The sequence below is a fragment of the Passer montanus genome, unplaced genomic scaffold (genome assembly GCF_014805655.1).
Source record: "Passer montanus isolate IOZ18808 unplaced genomic scaffold, ASM1480565v1 scaffold82, whole genome shotgun sequence".
NCBI classification, from domain to species: Eukaryota; Metazoa; Chordata; class Aves; order Passeriformes; family Passeridae; genus Passer; species Passer montanus.
This window is the reverse complement of record NW_024373479.1, coordinates 1,138,341-1,160,630: the sequence shown is the minus strand read 5'-3', so window position 1 is coordinate 1,160,630 and position 22,290 is coordinate 1,138,341. Positions and strand designations below refer to the sequence as shown.

The following is a 22,290-nucleotide window of genomic DNA, read 5'->3' as shown; positions in this document are numbered from 1 at the left end:
TTATTTTTCTTGTATGTTCCAAACAGGGTTTCCAACAGGAGATAATGTTAAACACCAATAAGATTGATCAGCTAATTGTTTTTGGGGAGCAGTTGATTCAGAAGAGCGAGCCTTTGGATGCCACCCTGATTGAAGATGAATTGGAAGAGCTTCATCGATACTGTCAGGAGGTGTTTGGGCGAGTTGCCCGGTTCCATCAAAGACTGACTTCAAGGGATCCTGTAAGAAGCAGCAGTTGTTTCAATGCTTTGACAAGATTTTGGTGTTTGAACTGCAATGCTTATTTTGATTTTTGAATTGCAATTGCTTGTTCTTAGCAGCTTGACTGAGTGGTTTGAGCTCCAAGGGCTCAGGAGCTCTGCAGGAGATGTCTCAAGCCTTGCCAAATATTTGTTGCCAATCCTTTCAAGCCCCTCTCCATCTGCAGAATCTGAAAAATAGCATGGAGGTTGTACATCAGGTTCAGAACTATATAGTTGTGGCTTGAAGGCTTCAAAATGTTTTTGGTGTTTTTAATATCACTTTGTTTTCCTTACCATCAAAAATGTGCTTGGAATATCTCTTTATGTATTTGTTTGTCCATTCCCATCTGTCCACTTCGTTGTGAGAGCCCTGAATGGGGAACAGCATGCACTTCGCTTTTCCCTGGGAACTTTCAAGTTATTCTCAGTTTGCTTGGCCTCAAAAAGAAAGAACATCTGTTAGAAAGCCAGGTAAAGGAAGTAACATGAGCAAGTAGCTGTTCACTCCTGCCTGAGCATCATTTCATGACTGACCTTTTAAGTCCATAAGGAACTGGGTACTCCTGCAAACTGGAGAGATGCTGTGGTGGTGGTTGAGTGTCTTGAAAGAGGAGAGGTAGCTGCTGATGTGAGGATTGGATTTGGCAAAAGAGGGAGAAGGCAGAAATTATATCCCTTTAATTTTAGGTATATGGTTGCTGCAGCTGACCACAAAACTGTCTTCAGTACTACTGTGTGGTTCAATCATTATCTCATTAAGATCTCTTGTAAATCTTATTAATATGCACTAATTACTTACTTGTAGGGATTGGACGATGAAAAAGACAACTCTGAAAATGAGACAGATCAAGAAGACTCCAGAGAAATCCAGAATGATCCCTGGCATAAGAAAGCCATCACTGAGGGGCCCTCATCGACACAGTCCCTTTGCCACCTTATGCCCCCGACTCAGGGCCATGAGAGATCAGGCTGTGAGACCCCTGTCAGCGTTGACTCCATCCCACTTGAGTGGGATCACACAGGTGATGTGGGAGGTTCTTCCTCTCATGAAGATGATGAAGAAGCAACATATTACAGTGCTCTGTCAGGTGAGAACCAATGTCCAGCAGTTTGGTTTGACATGGACAGCTGGAGGATGTCCCTGTGTGGGAAGGGAGGGGGATTGAAGTCTTGCTCCCACGTTGTTGGTTGGTTTTCAAGTACCATTAATAGATGTGAGCAGGTTCATCTCTTATGTGAAGGAAAAGGTACTCTCTAAACCAAGCTTTTGTTTTTAGAAACATAAGGTTTTAGAAGCCTTAGTGTCTAAGAATGTTTGAAAATGGTACCAACCACTTCGTTCTTTGTCTTTGCTGTCCTTCATTGTTTCAGTTGTTTTTAATAGTTGGAAGATTCTGAATAGTGAGGAAAATGACATTATTCTTTTTTCAGATGTAGAAATCACTGAAAACCCTGAGGCATATCTTAAAATGACCACAAAAACTTTGAAAGCATCTTCTGGTAGGCACCTGCTAATGCATGTGTCTGAACATGGCAATCTCCCTGTGCTGCACGCTATATTCCTCAACCTCTCTCATACGTAATGTCTGACTTCCTGCCTTGTGTGGACACCATGTCTCATCCTGTCATGGTGTTCTTACGCTGCAGTATCCACATGGACATTAAAAGCAGTCAAGAACACACCATTTAGATTTTGCCTGGTAAATGCCAAGGTGGTTAACATGCATTTCATTGTACTGATCCAAAGTCTTTTGGTTCTTTCTCGGTGGTTTGCTCTGGGTAGTATCAGTTTTTGGTTGTTTCTAATTTTGGTTGCATAACTACTGAAGGCAGTAGCTCCAAGTCTCCGAGTATTTTTTTATGGTTTGTGCATGACAGAACTGTATGTGTCCTGTCTGTTAAATCCAGAACAAACATTCTCCAAACCATGTCTTAACTTGTTCCCTCTGACATGTTGCAGATGTATGATAGTTATTGTTGGGATGCAAACTTTACAAAACCATGGTGCAGCCTTGTCTTTTGGTTTTTTTTGAATACTCTAACCTGTATTCAAGCATTTTCCAGAAGAAAACAGAATGTCCCATAACTGCATGGCTCTCATCTCATTACCTTTGAAACACTGTTGATGTTTTGCAAATGTGCATGCTTTGCAAGGAAAGCTGCAAAACTGTCATTTTTATGCCATAACTTGATGCCATTTTATTCAAAGCGCTTTCTAACTCAATACAAAGCAACAGCTTCCCTGTGGAGGTGGGATCTTGCACTCATGGTGTGTGGTTTTGGTTTTGTTTGTTTCAGGAAAGTCTGTTTCAGAAGCTCGTCCTTGGCATTCTCCGGGTAGCCCAGTCTGCAGGAAACACAGATACAACCAGGCAGAGATGGTTGGAAATGTGTTGTCTGGACCAGAGACAAGTACTCCCTATAAACCAGACTATGTGAGTTGGAAGCTCTGTGGGCACTGAACCTGAGTCTGTTTGTTGTTCTGTGTAACCCCACCCTCTTTCCTTCTCCAGCATCAAGGAAAAGAATAGTTGAGGTGGGGAATTTTCACTTCATGCAAACTTAAACAATATTTTTGGTGGCTCAGGTTGGACTCCTGGTCAGTCAGGGTCTGGAGGAACTTTCTCTGTTGTCTGAGAGCAAGTTGAGGAGAATTTAACCCCCGCAAAGGACAGGGTGTGAATCTCTTGATACTTACTGGTGTTTTTCTCTTTCCTAAGCAAATTTGAAGAGCCTTAATATGCAACACAACATTTAATCTGCTTCTAGGTGCTGAAAAATGAGCCAAAATGGCTTATTGTCCATTGGTGCCTCAGCCTTGGTGGATGTTTGCCAGCCATGGCTTCACCAGCAGCTGCCACGTTCAGTGGATCTGGACCCCTTGTCAGCACTCTTCCAGGCAGGGTGGTACTGGTATCTGGCTGCTTTTGTCATCATTAATCCAGTCTCAGAGCCTTAGAGTCAATATTACCAAGACCCACAATCAACAAAACACCAGCAATTGTACATTGTTTGGTACATGTAGTCCAAAAGCAATTAATTTGCCATGTCCACTGTAGTAGTCATTGGCATCACCATGGTGTGTATTTGTTTACTGGAAGGGCACAGAGAACCAGTGTAAACTGGTGGCAAAGCTGCAGAAGCCCAGTGCTAAATCTGATGTGCAAGAGCTCAGCAGCAGCCCAGCCACCCCAGAGTAACACAGGTTAAGCTGGACCTTTGACATCCTGTTAACCTGCAGGGCTCACCCACCAAAATGTCATTCCAGGTGAAGCAGCTCAGCTCTGCAAGCAGCAGCAGCAGCAAGGAGAAAATTCCATCTGCCAACATGAGCGATGAGGAGCCCCAAGATGACCAAGAACTTGTGAATATAGCAGCAACAGAGAAGCAGTCAGGTACAGAGCATTAGGAGTGGCTTTGGGGCTGTGGTGTTTGACCTGTGACTCTGGGAAGGTAAAGCAGAGATGGCACAAAGGCAGCATATTTGGGAACAAAAAAAAATTTAATGTATTTTGCCAAATTTCAAAGTTTCACTGAGCTCCTTTCTCATCTGGCTCTGTCCAGCCCATGGGTGCTGTTCAGAGCTTTCACATTTTCTGCCAGAATTGAGATTTTTCTTTCATAACATATTTCTGTCTCTTTGCTGCTTGTAGTAAATGGGAACAATTTCACTTTCGTCTGATACTGAACACTTCAGGGACTTCTAATCAGATTTCAAACCAAAGGTTCTGTCTAAAATAAGATTGCTGTGTGGAGTTACTGGTACTCCATATAACAAGATGCTACAGCTCCCATTTACAGAAATGTTTGTTCAAAGCTGGTAATGCAATCTGTTCTTCTGTATCTTTACAGTGGTCCTTTCATGCAGACAGACCAGCAAGCTGGTTCTCTTGACCTTTTAGGACCTCATTCCTGGTTTCAGGTGCTTGAGATTGTAGCAGATTGTATTGCAGTCACAAAAGCAATTCATGTCATGAAAAGAAGGCTGCAGCTACATGCACCAGCTCACTTACTTTGTTTCTCTGGTCTCACAAATAGTCTGGGGTTGTGTCCCATAGGTGGGATGAGTAGGAATAACCTGAGAATGGTTTAGATGTGCTTTCAGAAAGTGTCAGTGATCACACAGGTGGCATCTCCATGTCCTGTAGCACTGAATTGATGAAACAATCATTAAGAGTCATTAGAATGGTTTGGGTTGGAAGTTATCTATATCCAACCCCCCTCCCATGAGCAGCGACATCTTCCACCAGACCAGCTTACTTGAACATCCAGCCTGGCCTTGAACACTTCCAGGGATGGGGCAGCCACAGCTGCTCTGGGCAACCTGTGCCAGGGCCTCACCACCCTCACAGTAGGGAATTTCTTCCTAATCTTTAATTTAAACCTGGCCTCCAGCATTTTAAAGCCATTATCCCTTGTCCTGTCACTCCATGTCCTTGTCAAAAGTCCCTCTCCATCTGTCCTGGAGCCCCTATAGGCACTGGAAGGGGCTCTAAGGTCTCCCTGGAGCCTTCTCTTCTCCAGGTGCTCTCAGGAAAGGTGATCCAGCCCTTTCCTCATCTTTGTGGCTTTCTCTGGGCTTTCTCCAGCAACTCCACACAGACATAAAACACAAACCCAGGTCCTAACTGCTGGATCATATTTGTCCCGTGCTGAATTTTGGTGCTCACCAAATCGTAGCTGGGCTCATTGAATTCTGTCTCCTTAGTTTTGATCTGTTCTTCCAGGTGAATTAAAACATCTCCAATTGATGTCATTAAAATTCTGTGTAGCATTGCTATGTGGGTAACTTGACCAGCAATATGAAATTTAGACACTGAAGAATCTCAAGAAAAGATGTGGTTGAATGACACTAATACATTACAGCAGCTAATTGATCTTAAGTAAAATGGAAAATAATTTTCTTGCAAAACTTCTTGCATCTGTTCTACACACTCCTTCCTTTACTGAAGATTTAAATGTTTTGGGTTTTTTTTTCCTGTGATTTGCAGGCATTATTGATAGGTGGGAGCTCATCCAAGCTCAGGACCTCAGAAATAAACTTCGGATGAAACAGAAATTGCAGCAGTGGCAGCAGCTGGACTCAGACCTCAGTGACATCTCTGCTTGGCTTGATAAAACTGAGCAAGAGCTGGAAGAGCTGCAAAAGGTGAAGCTTCCAACCAGCATGCAGGCACTGGAACAAAGGGTCAAGAAATTGAAAGTAAGTTATGGCTTACTGAGAAGAGGGATTTCAAGATGCTGATGTTTTTTAATCACCGTGTTCTCCTGGGATCAGTTGGCAGCATGGATGCCAATAGCAATTCTTGTGCTACAGGGGAACTGAACTGCTCTCAGCTAAGAGGGCTAAAGAGGGTCTTAGGCAAGGTGCTTCTGTCTTCATATACAGAGATTGGCAGGCAGAAGTAAAAACCTTTCCACTTCTCCCTTTCTGTTTTCTTGCGCAGTGATACTGACATCTTTTCCTTGTGCCATTCCCCTCTGTGCAAACCAGAAACAGATTGAAAATTAGCCAGGTCAACAGGCTGCAAAGTCTAGGCTGCATTTTTTTTTAATTGAATTAAGGGTGGGGTGTAATTCCAGCAGGAGATTGACAAAGATCTGCTCTAAAGCTGTGGTTTCTGCAACATGAGCCAGCAGGTTACCAGGGCTCATGTAAGTGCTGGGGACTCAGGCAATGAAATGCCTCAGGTTCAAGTCTGAGAGAGCAAGTGTTCCTAAAATTTGTGGACGTGCAAAATCCCTTTGTGCTCACCCCTCACCAGCTGCCTTTTTTTTTAATTGAATTAAGGGTGGGGTGTAATTCCAGCAGGAGATTGACAAAGATCTGCTCTAAAGCTGTGGTTTCTGCAACATGAGCCAGCAGGTTACCAGGGCTCATGTAAGTGCTGGGGCCCTGGGACTCAGGCAATGAAATGCCTCAGGTTCAAGTCTGAGAGAGCAAGTGTTCCTAAAATTTGTGGACGTGCAAAATCCCTTTGTGCCTCACTCCATGTGGAGTCACCCTGAGGCTACTGGTCAGTCTGGTGTCACCCTTGGGGTGATGCTGACAAACAGGACACTGCAGGACAGAAGAGGGATTTCCTAGGCATGCTGAGAGTAAGTTTAAGCCTGCATGTCCTGGAGTAGTTATTAGGCCAAGGACAATGACTGCACTCCAGTAAGATGAACTCTGACTCCTTCAGCCAGTCTGGATTAGGCACCAAGCCCTTGGAAAGGTGTGATGGTGCCTCCAGAGTGGAGGGAGGTCTTTCCCTTCAGCCTGGAGTTGGGTGTCTTACCACCTCAAGTAGCAGAGCTTCACTTCTTCTCTCTTCTGCATCTGCTTAAGAGGAGTCCAGCTGGCTGTAAATCCCATTTTCAGACAGTTTGGCTTTAGAGGGGTGTTAAAAGAGCCATTATGCTCTAAGAAGTGAATTTCATGAGGTGTCAGGGTATCCCAATTGCCTGGGATAAGGATAAAGCCAGTCTGCCTGCAAAGTGGCTTACTGGTGTTCAGAAGTCTGTTTGCTTTGTCTGATATTAAAAGAAACTTTATTGCCTGGAGGAGAGGGGGACAGGATCCTATGATGGGTAAAAAAAAAGTAATTTAGACCAGCAGTTTTCTACAAGTGGAACTCAGATCTTGAGATTGACACTCTTGGATAGAAAGGCTGCTGGGAAAAGCAATCTGAGCTTTGTGGCTTGTGGGATTCATCCTGCAGCTCTAACTTCTCTGCTGCAAGAGCAGCTTGGAAAAGATGAGTGCCCTTGATTCAAACTGTAAACTAGAAGGCACAAGGAAGGCATTGTTTGGCATTCTTTTTTTTTTTTTAAACCTTCAGAAATACAGGGTCAGCCTTAACATAAAGGTGGTTAGATGATATGACCATGACTGCAAATTCCATATTATTCCCCCTGCAATTCTAAGGGAGAGGAGGAAAGCAGACAGGACTGCCTTCTGGGGGGCCCTTGGGAAGTCAGAGAAATGGGCTGACAGAAACTGAGACCAGAGAGAAGAAAAATAATTTCTCACAGTAGGGTGGTCTGGTGTGGGACATAGTAAAGGTAGGATTTTCAGAAAGCTGGGAAAAGCAGGCCTTAGAAACAGAAAAAGTAGAGAAAACTCAGAGCTAGCTGCAGCTGAAAGTCTGAAAGTAGAAAAAGTTATAATGACTTTATATAAGACAAGCAAGCATTGTGTGAAGCAGCTGTACATGTACTTTTAGTAATTGGCTAGAACAACTGTCTGTAAGCTTTAACAATGTACTAGTAACTAAAAGTTTTTAAAATATTCTGTAGCAAAGAGGTCTTTGGCTGCTGCTGGCTGTACGTAAGCTTTGCCATCTTTTTGTTGTCTCAGTCATGTAGTGAGGCTGATGCTGCAAATAAAAGCTCAAGGAATGTACCCCAACAGTCCCATCGTGTTTGTGAAAAAAAATAAACCTCCAAACACAGTCTGGTGTGGAACCAGGGGCACAGAGGGGGTGGGGAATCTCCATCCTCTGAGATACTGAAAATTTAAATGGATGAGGCCCTGAGCATCCTCCTTGGAGTTTGAAGTTGGTCCTATGTGAAACAGGAGAAGAGAGTACAGACCTCCAGATGTCCTTGTCAGCATTATTCTAGGATTCTGGGGTGGTGGCAAAACCTTCATCAATTAGGAGAAAATACCATGTGATGATCAATGGGAGTATTTGTCCAAATGTCAGGAAAAGAGACAGCTCAGAGGAATTGAAAGGCAGATGTTAGATTAAGCCATGCCTGTAACTTTGGGAGAAGCAAAAGCCCAGTCACTCTTATTTTCTTCAAAGTGAAGGTTTTGGCTTTAAAAATACCCGAAACATAAACCTACCTCAACATGTTTCTTAGCAGTATTGAAAAGCCACCAGATTCAAACATCCTTCCCCAACACCTGTGATACTTTTGAGTGTGTGGCTTTATTGTAAATAAACATGGTTTTCATCATTCATAAAAACTCCTAATCTTCTTTTTCTACCAGGACATGCTTAAAGCATTTGACAGCTACAAAGCAGTGTTGCTTTCTGCCAACCTGAGCAGCAAAGAATTCCAGAAAGCAGACAGCACAGAGTTCAAGGAGCTGCAGAACAGGCTTCGGAAGGTCAACTTGCACTGGGAGAAAGCAAATCGTGCACTGGACAACTGGAGGAAGAGTTTACAGCAAGCCTTGCTGCACTGCCAGGTACATACCATGCCAGCTTGTAAGGGAAAACTCTTTGGGATTCTGTTGAGGAGAGGGCAGAGGGATAATTCCTGCACATCAGTGGAATGGTAACTCACAATCCAAGACACTTTGTTTCCTGATAAAGTTGCCTCTGATGGATTGAAACGGTTTGGTAAAAATACCTTTCAGGTGGGTAATGCCCTTTTGCTACCTAGGTTTCTGTACCCTCACTCTTTGTCAATTTGTGGTGGCTCTGTCTAAGCTGGGATGGGCGTTTTGTTTGTAAGTGAAGGCAGTGCAAAGGTGGTTTTGCTCTTATACAAAAATATTTTTTTGTTTCTCTAGGATTTCCACGACCAGAGCCAAAAGCTAATCCTGTGGTTGGCAAGTGCTGAAAGCCGGAGGAATGAAGCACAAGTCACAGATCCCAATGCTGATCTCAATACAATACTGGAATGCCAGAAGGAGCTGATGGTGAGTGTGGTCTTTACTGCAGCACCTCAGCTCTCAGCACACACTGAAGAGCAGGATATTTTTGTCTCTCAGTGTCTGCAGCCTCTCCTCAGACCTGCTGTACTCAGGCATGTGGGTGGTTTTGAAATGGACTAAGATATTGCATCTACAAGGCACTTCTCCATAATTACTCATCATAATAAAGTTGCTTATGAGCAGTCTTTATGCTGGAGCAAGACTTCCAATTTCCAAAATTTAATGTCTTCTCTATATGAATTACCTGCTGCTAGAACTATTTTAAAATGTTAGTTCAAAACAGGTACAACCAGTCTCTTCAAGAGAACTTCATTTCCTGTGTAGCTGTTATAACCACTCCTGTGCCTTGTTGGTTCTCAGGCAGGTTGTGTTGTTCTTTAAAGCCTTCCAGAGTTCCTCCTTTTGGGAGAACATCCATAAAGTTGAGGGTAACAGTCTGTTGTGCTGTTTTTTGTTTATTCTCAGCAACTGGAGAAAGAGCTGCTGGAGCAACAGCTTAATGTAAACTCCCTCCAAGAGCTCACAGCTTACCTGCTGCTGAAATCAGATGGTGATTACATTGAAGAGGAGGAGAAGGTCCATGTAATTGGAACGAAACTGAAACAGCTGATTGAACAAGTCTCTCATGACTTAAAAACAATACAAGGGAATCTGGTGAGTTGGAATTTAAATACTTGTTCGTGCATCTTCCTTGCTGGAAAGAAATAGCATATTAAGATGATGGTATTTATAGAAAACCTGACTTAAAGCTAAAGTACTTCCACCTTGATAAGCTGAAAAAAGAACAGTTCTGGCTGTTGGAACAACTTCAGCACCCCAGGGCTAGTACAGTATTATAACAGAGGGGTTGTGCTGCCTCTGTCCTCAAGGGGTTTGAAGAGCAGAGAGCATAAAGCTCTGAGTAAGGCTTTTGGTCAGGTCTTTGGACAGGAGGTTGCACTAGATGAACTTCCTGAAGTCCCTTCCAGCCTGAATTTGTGTGATTAGGTATCAGGCTAGGAGTGTGTGAAGAACACATAATTGAAGGTCTTCACAATGGGTTGCTTATCCTGAGGCCTGTCAGAGATATTTCCAAGTTCATTCCTGTATGCACCCATTCCATTGTAATTCCTTCAGGCTGGGCACTGTAAAACATTTCTTTATTCTGGGGAACTTGTTATTTTCATGTGAAGGGGCAGTGGGCTGTGCACCTACAGAGGCAGTGAAAGGTGGTTCTTTGCACTTCATTTATTGTCAGTTTTGAATGTGCCTTTTAAAGAGGAAGGTGGTGTTATCTTTCAGGATACCAAAACATTCCTGCTAGTTCCAGATGACTTGGACTCAGGAGTCTATAATACAGAAGAAGAGAAATCCAGTCCTGCTGTGAAGAAGGCAAGTATTTTTTTCTAATATCTTGCTATCAGCATACAGTGTGTTTTGACATATTTAGTTGTGAAGTTCCTCAGGTATAATCATTTTACCTTTTAGGTCCATGTACCTTATTAAAGCATTTGCAATCAGACCTTAAAGTCTACAGCTGTCTTTTCAGAGAAATTCCTTGTAGTTTCTGAAACCTGGATACTAAAAGCTGTTTCTCTCAACAGATGGCCCTCAGAAGAACAGCTGATAGCAGGAATGGCAGCAGCACAAGGTAATATTTTATTTATGCCTGATCTCTTGAAAAATAGTGAATGTGGCAGAGATAAGCTATGTAAGAGCAGAAACCTGGGCAGCTGTTCCTTATAGGTTGACACATGGAGGGAGGTGATTTCTGCCTACCTGTAGAGTTCCCTCTACCTACCAGCTCTGGGCTGCTCCTTAGGGAAGGTTTCCTTTAGCACTCCTGCTCCAGGAGCTCTGCAGTGATGTGCAACCCTGGCTTGAGAAAATATTTTTTCTGCCAAGTAGGGGATATTTCAGGTTTAAATTCTCCTTTAATTCCACCAGCATGCCTGGAAAAAGAAACTTGCCCCTGAGAGCCACTTGCTACAAACAGACCATGAAGGACAAAGGGAGAACTTAACCCTCAGCCCACTGGGGCCTGTTCAAAGGGTGGATCTCAGTAAGCCAGGGCAGAGGAGAACTTCATCAGTGTAAATGATGTCTTTCCTTTGTGTTTCAACACCTATTTGGAATGGCCTGTTTGCCTCCTGGGAAGAGTTAAGTTTTCATCTGAAAATAGGGTAAAAACAACTTGTTTAACTCAAACCCTGAAGTGCCTTGTTCTTTGTTTCTCCTTTTCAGGAGCGAAAGCCATCCAGAACCTGTGCAGACAAACCCTCGGTCTCCCTCGTTCTTCTACCGGGTGTTAAGAGCAGCTTTACCTCTCCAGTTGTTCTTCCTGCTGCTTTTGCTCCTGGCTTGCATGATCCCCTCCTCTGAGGAAGACTACAGCTGCACCCAGGCCAACAACTTTGCCCGCTCCTTCTACCCCATGCTGCGCTACACCAACGGGCCCCCGCCCACCTAGGACAGCCTGCATCACACCAAAACCCTCTGGGGTGGTGCTTTTTTCTCCCATGCTGCTCTAGCATCAATCAAGCAGTGAGTTTCACATCTCAAAATGTATATCTTGACAGAATTTCAGCGTTTTTGTACGGGAAACAAAACTTTTTCTATAGATTTTTTTTTTAAACTGTAAGCAACACACTTTATACTTTGATGCAATAGATAACACTATTTTATAGGGGCAGTGCTCTTAAGCTTGCAAGGTGTTTGGATACTGAGTTCTTAGATGCAGAAACAACATCACAGTAATTGTAAACATAGCAGTCTGTCTTGGATGACAAGCAGGTGAAGAGGGACTTCATTTAATATGATTTCTGCACACACACTTCACGTCACTTGTATCTTTTGGTACTGTAGTCACTTGGTGGAAACAAAAAAATTGCATATTTTTGAATCTTTGTTGTTGTGTTTTATTCATCTAACACGTTCAATATCATGATGCACATTTGTTTTGTTTGACATAAAGTGTTCTACTAGTTAGGACTGCTGTGTTGTCTTTTTATACCACCTTTGAAATAAGGAATTGCTGCATTGCATGGAAATGGTTTATAATGCACATATTTTCTAGATGAACATGATTATGTAGATTATCCCTGATGTATACAAATAGTGCAATGACTTTTTTAATGAAAGTTTTTTTCCAGTTTTTAACCTGCTGAATAGTGTACAGTATCTTGGGAGAGAATTGTGCATTTTTATAAGCTTTGTTTTTAAAATGAAACTGGCGTCTGGGCAGTGGCTGGAGAAACACTGTGTACAGTCAGCATTGCCACTGCCCCTCTGTTGTACAGTTTGAGTACTGTCATTAAAATTTTGCCAATGTCTGCAGGACTGTGGGTGTGTCTACTGGGGGGGAAGAGCCTCATGTTCCAGCAGTGCTGCCCCTTCCACTCCTGTTAGAGTCAAGTTCTTTGCCTGCTAAAGGAGTGATGCTGGGGGAAGCACAACCACTCCCTTGCTTGTCAGAGCAAGAGATCACAGCTGCAGCAGTGGGAGCTGTGTTCCATGGCACAGATCCTGGTCCTTCCCTTTGCAGCTGCTTTCCTGGAGGAAGAACACAAAGTTGAACCAATTCATGCTTATTGCTAGTTTGAAATGCTGAACTATTTCCTACTTTGGACCTGACTTTCTATAGTGGGACTGCTGGAGTGGGGAGATGCCTGTGGGGGACATCTCAGTGCAGGAGTAAGGGCTTTGGTCAAAAGTTTTTTGTGTGTGGAAGTGACCCAGGAATTAGCCACTTGCTGCAGTGCTTACCCATGGAAAATAAGGTCTCTGATGAGCCTGTGAGTGTTCTCCCACCCTTTCTACACTCATCACCACTGGTGGTTGCTGATTCCCCAGCTTCTGGCAGGGGGCTTTACAAAGCAAACTGCTTTGTCCTCATGTTCAGAGAATGGCCAAACCCGCAGCTTTTTCCCAGCCATGGTGGCAAATCCACTGTGGTTTATTTCCAGGACATTAAACTAACTCATAAGGCTCTGTTGAGGTGCCAGGCTTGTGCTCCAGCACCAGCAGCTCTCACACTGAGGCTGGATCCAGAGATGGACCCCCCTCACCCCTCACTGCACACAGCCACATACACTGTCCTCTCTCCCTCTGCAATCATTATTTGATATTTTCAAAGCAATTACTTTAGGATGGAGCTCATTTAAGTTTCTTCCTTTGTAGAAGTGAGCCAACTCTAACCATTATTTCATTGCCAGGTTGTCACAAATGCCCATGCAGACCTTTCTGCCAAGAAGTAATAGGCAGTTGCTGACGTGATATTCAGTTCTTCTTCCATTAAAGAACCTATGCAGGGGGAAAAATTGAACAATGTTAAAAGGTCTAAGGAAAATTTCGTAGCCTACAATTTCCTTTCATTATGAACAGTTATATCAAATTGTTGAGCTGATGTAATATATAAAAAGAGGAGCTTTCAAGAAATTATCTCCAAATGTCACTAAAAAACAATGTCTGGGAAATAGCTTAAATCTTTTTTTCCACACCTATTTTAAATAGTTTTATTTCCAATTGATTATAATCACTGCACTGTAGGCTGACACTGAAGTCTGCTTTAAACAAGTCATTTTATATCCCCAACAATTTCTTTGTGTCATCATCTCTCTTAGGATTGGGTTGTTAATGTCCAGGGAAGGATTAAAAAAATACTTTAAAGAGAGGGCAGATGCAGTAGTGAGAGCAACCCATTATGGTTATACATGTGCTTTGAGAAATCCAACCAAGCCAAAACTAGTCTTGAATTGAGATCTTATTTTTTGGCAGTGAGATGAGGCCTCTGTGTGTGGACAGTCAGCAGCAATGAGAAGGCTCCAGGGAGGTTTTGGAGCAACTCCTGGTACCTCAAGGGGCCCTGCTAGAGAGCTGCAGATGGGCTTTTTACAAGGGGATGTAGTGGAAGGATAAAGGGTGGTGGCTCTAAACTGACAAAGGACAGCTTTAGATTAGGTGTTAGGGAGAAATTCAGTGCTGTGAGGGGGTGAGGTGCTGGGATAAGTTGTACAAAGAAGCTGTGGCTGCCCCATCCCTGGAAGGGTTCAAGGCCAGGTGGGATGGGGCTTGGAGCAAGCTGGAATGGTGGAAGGTGTCCCTCAGTCACTGAGCACACACATGACCTGCTCATGAGACCAGGCTGAGCTCAGCTGCAGGGGAGAAATGAACAAAAAGCCATATATTTTACATTTCATGATTAGTCAGGCACCAATCCATAACAATGAAACACAGCAGCAGACAAATGCCATCAGTTCACAGAACTAAAGACAGCTGGGGGAAAGGGAAGGGCTGGGCTGTTGTGGGGTTGCTTTCACTTTACCCTAACATATATTAAAGTGCTTTAAAAGGCAACACTTTCAGTTGGGAACCAGTTTCCAGTACAAACTCACAGAGAGTGAAATGTTGAAACTGTTAAAATGACAGGACTCAGACCAAAACCTCTTGTGGAAAACAAGGAGGATGTGGAGTAAGCACTGGTAATGGCTATGCCAGCTCCTCTGTGACACTGTGCTGAGTGAAGAAGGCTTTGTCTGTTGAGGCAGTAGCAGCAGATGTTGGCATTTTTATAGCAGTCTCTTTTTTTGTGCATTAATCAAAATTGCTAACACTCAGCAATACACGAGGAGTGTAGTTGACTCTTAATGTAAAGATGGAGTTAAATAATGCAGAGATCATAAATAAAACTAAGCCTTAGCTATGAAAGTGCCATTTAAGGCACCACACTTCACTTAAGTAGTAAAATACTGTGAAAAATTAATGTAAATAATACTTATGTTCCACATTGTAGCAATCCATTTGTTTTTCATGCTGCCATTTACAGCAGTCTTAGAATTGGTTTGGGCCCTGGGTCAGCACAACAGATGACCACATCTTACCTGCTTTGCTGACCCATTATCTCACAGGATCTTAGTAATATCAAACCTTTTTTTTTCCTGAGATGGATGGTGATGATAGCAAAGGTTTTTCCATGGCTTCTAGGATTGTCTGTATGGAAGTGAAAAGATGGCCTGGGGTAAACTTAGAGGAAGCTGAGAAGTTATGTTTGCATCCCAACAGCACAGAAATGAAAGGGTGAAATGCAGTTGCTACTCCCTGGCTGGAACATGGTTGACATGTTCAAAACTATTCCATGGTGAGTCCCCACACCCACAATCTGCAGCCAGAACCTCCTAAGGGCAGTGGAATGGAGGGTGGGTGGATTGGAGACACCTGGCCAAGCTCTGTAGAAATCCTTGCAGGGAGGGGAGCTCTCCAGGGAGACTTGGAGCAGACTCCAGTACCTGAAGGGGCTACAACAGAGCTGGACAGGGAGTTCTGACATGGAGTGACAGCACACTGTGAGGGTGTTGAGACAGTGAAACAGATCATCCAAAGAAGGTGTTGGTGCTCCTTTCCTGGAAATCTTCAAGGCCAGGTTGGATGGAGCTCTGAGCAACCTGGTCTGGTGGAAGGTGTCTCTGCCTGTGCCAGGGGAGATGGTCCCTTCCAGCCCAATCCATTCCATGATTCTTTGATAAAAGTCCAAACAAGACAAAAATTCTTACCTCAGAAGAGGATCATCACTGGTAACAGCTCAAACAGGATCAACAGGCAGCTTTCTGGGGCTCACTGCATTTTTATGCTCTGCTAAACCACTGCAATGATGCAAATACAACAAATATCTTTCATACTCCCCAGCTCATCAAGAGTAAAATTAAAAATTCCAGCATTTAAAACACCTAAAAGGATGCTCTGCTTTCACCATGATGATCCCTGTATTGATCTATCATTTAGTCAGCAAGGAATTAACATAATATTACTATGGAAATATGCATATTTATTTTAAAAAAAGATCTTCAAGTGTTTAGTTTACTAACCTGTCTTAGTTTGCTATTTTATAGGAGCACTTACCCTGTTGGGCACTATCTCGAGTTTCAACACATCTACATATCTTTCCCCCACACTTTCCCCTCTGACTGGAAACATTACAGCACTAAAAATGGGTGATTTGAAGGAAGACAGTGGAGCTCTGAGCAACCCATATTCCTGGAAAAGGTCTCATATTCCTGGAGACAAAGCATTTCACCTGTGTGAAAACACTTTTCAAAAAAGAAGAAAAACAGCCAAGATTGTTTTACCATCTGGTTCCAGTTCTAGACTTGAGAGAGGAAGCTCAGCATGTTTTCCTCATGTGTGCTGTTAAAAAGTCACCTGTGTGAAAACACTTTTCAAAAAAGAAGAAAAACAGCCAAGATTGTTTTACCATCTGGTTCCAGTTCTAGACTTGAGAGAGGAAGCACAGCATGTTTTCCGCATGTGTGCTGTTAAAAAGTTTGACCTTTCTTCCTTTTTTTTTTTTTTAAACTCATGACAATTGTCCCTCTTGCCTGAGCCAGGTTTGCTCACCTCTGTGAACATCCCAGAAGTGCAGCACCATTTCTCCAAGCAGCAGCAGCAGCCCCCCTGCCAGGTCCCAGGAGAAACTGAGTCACAGCCAAGCAGTGAAGGAAAGCAATCAAACAGCCCCTCCTCAGAGCATCTTCTCCTCACCCCAGTATGAACACAGCTACATTAATCCAGACTCCACAGCTGATGACTTTCACCCATTTTAAAACATCGTTAGTAACTTTTAATAAAATCATGTTCAACAAGACAAAAAGTAGGTTAAAATCACATCATTTTCCTATTTGCACTTTACTAATAGCAACGTATATGAACACCACCACACAGCACAAAACTGCAGCATATCCCTTTTACAGAGTCAATCCACAGCAAATTTCCATCTAGAAGGTAATTTCATTATTTGTACCCAGTCTTTCCCATTTTCTCTTCAAAAGGTTTGTTCCAAGATTTGTACACAAATTTAGCACTTTCAAAGCAAAACGAACAAATCACTTAAACATTTCTTTGAAAAACTGTATTAAACCAAAAGATTACACAGGATAAGGAAAATCAGAGAAAGAGCAACAGAACAGGCAATGAGGTCAGAACACATCAAGCCCAAGAAATACTGAGACAGGTTTGTTTCACAGCAAAACATCTCTCAAAATGAAAGTACCAATAAATTCCAGACTATACTCACATTTTTTCATTGTAAATATCACACATCTTTAGAAGGACACAGCTATATTACAGTTTCTTAAAAACAATAAAAAGGCAGAGAGTAAAAATTTAGATCAGCAGCAGCATCTGGTATAGTTAGTACAAGATCAAAACAGACAACAAATGTGTAACTTACTGAAAACCTCCTATAAAAAATACTGTCCTTGGCTTTAAAAAACCACCAAGATTAATGGTTTGACGAATATTCAAAATATGCAAATGGCATACTAATCAAAGTCCCTAATGCAAAAGACTTAGGGGCTCAAAATAGACTTTTGGTGTGATCCCAATTCATTTCACCATAATGCCCAGAACATGCATGTGCTATATTTAAGTGTTTCCATGTAGAGAGACAGTTACCAGAATGAATGATGCCACCCTGCTGATCTCTGAGGTCATCAGCCAGGCTATTTAATTCGTTTTGTTTTTGTTTTTTTTTACTCAGTGCAGCTTAAACACATGCAGAAATCAGCACAAAAAGGAAGTTTAAACCACTACATCTTCAGTGTAATTCAAACAAGTCATCACACTTGCAAAGCAAAGCAGTGCTTTACGTTATCCCCATCTTCACACTGTCTTTACATTTACCATTATCCCCATCCTCGCTCTTTGAGGGCTCCTATAAAGATATGAAGACCACAGCACAAGGTGCCATGCATGCTGAGAACAAGCAAGCAGCAAACCTCAGGGCAGCAGACAAAAACAGATCCCCATCCATGTTCCCATCCAGTGCCTCACCCCCTGCAAGAGGTTTTGGGTGGGCAGGACGTAATTCCACACACCAGTCAAAGGGGTGGGAAGATTATTTTTTTTTTCCTAGCTGGTTTCACAAGGCCTGATCAGCAGATCATGTACAAATACAAACAGTTAATATTCACAGAGCAACTTCTTGTACCTAATTATTAGAATAGATTTAACATCATCAATAAATATATAAAACAACATGATAATCTCACAGACAAAACACATTTCAAAGGTCAGCATTGGCTGAGATATTCAGACGATTTGGTCGTTGCTTAAAGCACTGAAGAATTATAAGCAGATAACAATGTGAGTGTTAGGAACAGGCTCACAAAATACAAACTTAAGATCAATTTAAACTTTCTGCAAAGGCTCTGAACTGACCCTAGAAGCTATTTCAAATGACCTTCAAATGAAGGCTCTTGCAGCCATTGCATATTTGAGAATAAGCTCCTTTACGCTGTCTGTATCTCGGCACTTTATCTAGATCAGCTGCAGAGCAGGCATTCCCCAGGGACCAGCACACAGAGGTAAACATCTGTCCCAAATGATGCTGTCCTACATTTCACACCATCCCCTGCTGAAAGAGGACGTTGTTCAGTCAGTTCTTAAAAGTCTTGCTCTGGGAGAAAGAGACCAACATGCTCTCTCCAAGCTTCTCAAACCTGTCCCCTTCCCTCTCAGTTCTGAGAAGGAGAGGCAGCAATCCCCTGTCCCACAGTGCTGTTCTGAGGCTTGGTTTCGTAAGGTGCTTTTGCAGAGTCTCAGAAAAGGCACTACAGCAGTGCAGCTGTTGCAATGTCAGAAACACAGAGGTGAGCGCCGCGCGGCCTCTCCCGAGGCACCGATGTGCAAATCCAGAGGGATGGGAACCCACGCGCGGTCACACTTCTGCAGCCCCATCACAGCAGCTCTGTTCTCCCCCACAGCTCTGAAAAAGCCTCACATTTCCAGGTGTTGCACAATTACTGGGGTGCCCCATTCCTCAGGCTGTCTCCAGGCTCCATTTGCTCCAGTGGGCCAAACTCAGGGTGTGTGGCCAGGGGCTTCCTCTGCCCTCGGAGGGTGTGAGCATTCAGCATCTCCAGCAGCAAGTCATACACTGGCACCACGTTTTTACACTTCATGCTCAGGAGATGCTCCATTCCCTTGTTACTGTGCAAGAGAAAAGAAAATAACTCAGCAGTCTGGCTCCAACAGTGCAGAGAAGAAAAATACACTCATGGTTTCAAGAGAATCCCTTTTTAAAATTTGGATTTAAGAGGCTTTAACTGCTGGGGTCCCTGAGATCACTTACCACTACCAACAGTAACAACATCTCAATACTTTAAGGCTGAAGGGGGATTTACTACATGCAGGTTACTAAAGACTAGCTACCTCTCCTACCTGACTGAGTAGGAAGACCTAATTACCCAGCTAATTTCAAGCACTTTATTTACTCTCTGCATGTCCAGTGAGAGGACCTTGCAGTGGCTGCAGACTTTAAAATAATCTTTCTGTTATGCAGTAACATACAATGACACCTTGCTAGCTTGAACACTCAGTGCTGTATCATGGTTTGGATTAAAAATGGCTATTGCCATTGCAGCCACACATATTTGTACTCCAGATGCACTCAGGGGTTTGGGGTTGAAATCTAATGGTGCTTGTTCAACCCCAAATCTATCCCAGTGGAAGCAGCAGCAGACAGCCAGCAGAGAGTTGGGTTGGGAGGGGGGCAATGCTCCCAGATAAACGAGGTTCTGCTGCAATTCAGGAGTTATGAATATGTTAATGGACAAGAAGAAATTGCAGCCCTTCTACCACACCCAGCTCTCAATTATTTCCAGACCAAAGCCTAATTGACTGACCAGCACCAAGCAACCTGAAGGAGACAGGACACAACAAGCAGCCTCCACACTTTGGCTGAGGAAGACACAGCATAAAGGTTCCTGGCTTGATGAGAAAATATAAAACTTTCACAGAGATTTGTGATGTTTGTTCACAGAATGCCAGAACAGCTTCTGCCAAGCTGTGATGTGGAGTCACATCACAGAGCACAACCCAGGTGATGGCAGAGATCAGAGCCATGAGACAGGTTCAGCTCTGGCTGGTGCTGGAGCTTTTGCAAGGCCAGCTCTCAAAGTCACCCCAGTCCACAAACTGACTGTCAAAAGCTGTGTTTCAGCACCATCAGATCCCTGCTGCTGCCCTTTGCTCTCCCAGGAAGTTAATTGCAAAGGTGACCATCCCCTTTTCTGTGTCCCTACAGATATGCCCAGCTCTGCTTTGTCTGCTCCAGTCTGGTCCCAGGACATCTTCCCTGGACACAGAGTCCAAGGTCAAGCCATGAGACAGCTTAGTCAACAGCTGGCCTCTGGGTAATCATTTAAAATGACAAACAGATTGAAAATCAAAACCACTTTTTGTAGGATGTGCATTTCAGTCTACTGTACTACAAGCAGAGATGGACCTCTCAAGAAGGTCCAGGAACTGGAGCCACTTCCCATGTAAAAAGTGGCTCCAGTTCCCGGACCTCCTTGAGGTCACTAATGTCACTAAGCTTGACATTGAGTCATTTGGTAAAAACTCTGTGGTTCCATGTAAAAGACAACAAATTCAGTGTGGGAAAAACATGGCCCCCAAAATCCACTTTGCTTTACCAAAGCCCACACTGCAGATCAGTTTTGTAAGAGATTCTCATTTTGAATGGAAGAGTTTTGATGGCTGGATGAAAGGCCATCTAAAAGGCTCAATTTTCGCTATTGTTAAACATTTCAGGCAGACACATAATGAATAATTTAATGTAATGAAGTTAAGACAGCGTTTAATATCATCATGTCCTTGAGTGCCAGCAAGCACTAGAGTTTACTGCCTGTTTTCCTGTGCTGGGAAGGAAAGCCTCACAGTGACAGAGGTGCAGAGCAGCACCAGGATTCCCTCAGGAGTGCCCTGGAGTTCCAGCCACGTTTTTTTTTTGCTGTAATAAACAAAGAGTAACACAAAACAAGTGTTGCACACACTCTGCAAACCGTACCTGGCGTGTCTGACGTGGGAGAGGAGCATCAGCAGATTGGCCAGGCGAGTGGTCTGCTGCTGTGAGGGGATCCCACTCTTGGCAATAACCCACACCAAAGCCTCTGTGACCACGTTGAGCAGGTGGTGCAGCTTCCTGTTGCTTTCAGGTTCCTCTGCTGACAAGGGGAACATGCCTAACCAGAGAAGAGGAAGAAATATTTGCTGCTAGTGAGGAAGAAAAAAAGGTGCGACTGTAGATTTTTTTAATATGTAATATTTCAACAAAATTACAGAAATCCATGCCCTGATACTCCCCTCAAGACTGTACAAATGATGCTCCATATGGCACATTGAGCTTGAATTTGATGGCCCCATCATTTGCAAAGTGAGTTCTTCCAAATCCTCCCAAGACTTCTTGCACATAGAGCCTCCAGTCAGGTCATGATGTGCTCTCCATTCTTCAGGGCTTTTCCCCCCTGTACCTTGTTTTTTGAATTATTATGAACTATAATATTATGCTTGTTCTAATCCTTTCTTGTTGAAAAAAACCCTTTTTTTCCCTGAGTATATAACAGGGAGGAAGGAGAACATGTCAGTGACACTGCTCAGAGTGACCCAGCTGGTCATGGTCACTAAGGGTGTCATAATACAGCAAATGTCTGCAGTGAGAAACCTCAAAATTCAACAAAAACAAACGAAAAAAAAAGAAAAATAAAAAAAAGGAAAAAACCCTAAAACTATTGAAACAAAACAACAACAAAAACCCCACAAAAATAAAATAAAACAAATTATTAAAAAAAATAGAAGGAAAAATAATGGGTTTGGGGGTATGGAGAAGGAAATAAAGAAATCATCACTAAGAAGGTCTGGAAACACACAATAACATTATTGATAAAGCAGAAGAGACCTGGGACAAGGGAAAGAAAAAATCTCAACCATCCCTTCAGAGATACCTATGGAAGGACAGAGCTCCAAAACACCTTGAAAATTAGGGGCAAATTATTAATTTTGTCAAGAAAGGAGAGTAGAAAAAGAGAATGGACAGATCTTTTGAGACATGAACTTTGAAGAAAATATGGCTGATGAGTGTGGAGTTTGGTTGGGGCTTTTTGGCTGGTTTTTTTTAAAGTGGATACTTTAGGAAAAGAACAGCTTTTGTTGTCTGTTGAAATACTGGTATCCACAGAATCATAGAATCATCTAGGCTGGAAAAACCTTTAAGATCACCAAGTCCAACCTTTGATCCAGCAGTACCAAGGCCATCACTAAACCACATCCACAAGTGCCACATTTCAGCAGCTTTTAAATCCCTCCAGGGGTGGTGACTGGGCAAACTGTTTTAATGCCTGATCACCCCTTTGGTGAAGAAATTGTTCCTAATATCCAATCTAAGCCATTCCTGGTGCAGCTTGAAGCCATTTCCTCTCATCATCATCATCATGGCTTTCCAACCACTGTTCCCCCAGCCTGTGCCACTGCAGGAGATTTTTGTGGCCAAAGTGCAGGACCCAGCACTTGGTCCTCTTGAACCTCATGCTGTTGGTCCTGACCCACCAATCCAGCCTGCCCAGATCCCTCTGCAGAGCCTTCCTA

The 22,290-nt window shown here is 43.1% G+C and overlaps 2 protein-coding genes across 7 annotated transcripts in view; one reads left to right on the top strand and one right to left on the bottom strand.

Annotated features, from left to right (window-relative positions):
• SYNE2 (spectrin repeat containing nuclear envelope protein 2) overlaps nucleotides 1-12,210 on the top strand; it is a 160,885-nt gene extending 148,675 nt beyond the window's left edge. The window contains exons 107-117 of the mRNA XM_039733084.1: nucleotides 1,048-1,330; nucleotides 1,674-1,742; nucleotides 2,541-2,677; nucleotides 3,511-3,637; nucleotides 5,234-5,445; nucleotides 8,224-8,424; nucleotides 8,752-8,880; nucleotides 9,361-9,549; nucleotides 10,177-10,266; nucleotides 10,479-10,525; nucleotides 11,119-12,210. Of these exons, the coding sequence (XP_039589018.1) occupies nucleotides 1,048-1,330; nucleotides 1,674-1,742; nucleotides 2,541-2,677; nucleotides 3,511-3,637; nucleotides 5,234-5,445; nucleotides 8,224-8,424; nucleotides 8,752-8,880; nucleotides 9,361-9,549; nucleotides 10,177-10,266; nucleotides 10,479-10,525; nucleotides 11,119-11,344 (1,710 nt within the window). The 3' untranslated portion in view covers nucleotides 11,345-12,210. The remainder of the gene's footprint in view (nucleotides 1-1,047; nucleotides 1,331-1,673; nucleotides 1,743-2,540; nucleotides 2,678-3,510; nucleotides 3,638-5,233; nucleotides 5,446-8,223; nucleotides 8,425-8,751; nucleotides 8,881-9,360; nucleotides 9,550-10,176; nucleotides 10,267-10,478; nucleotides 10,526-11,118) is intronic.
• A 5,173-nt stretch (nucleotides 12,211-17,383) lies between these two features.
• The window catches only part of ESR2 (estrogen receptor 2), a 44,768-nt gene continuing 39,861 nt past the window's right edge, over nucleotides 17,384-22,290 (bottom strand). For all 6 annotated transcript variants that reach the window (XM_039733067.1, XM_039733071.1, XM_039733069.1 and 3 more), the window contains 2 exons: nucleotides 20,717-20,891; nucleotides 17,384-18,855 (listed from right to left, as the gene is read on the bottom strand). In XM_039733067.1, the coding sequence (XP_039589001.1) occupies nucleotides 18,666-18,855; nucleotides 20,717-20,891 (365 nt within the window). In that variant the 3' untranslated portion in view covers nucleotides 17,384-18,665. The remainder of the gene's footprint in view (nucleotides 18,856-20,716; nucleotides 20,892-22,290) is intronic.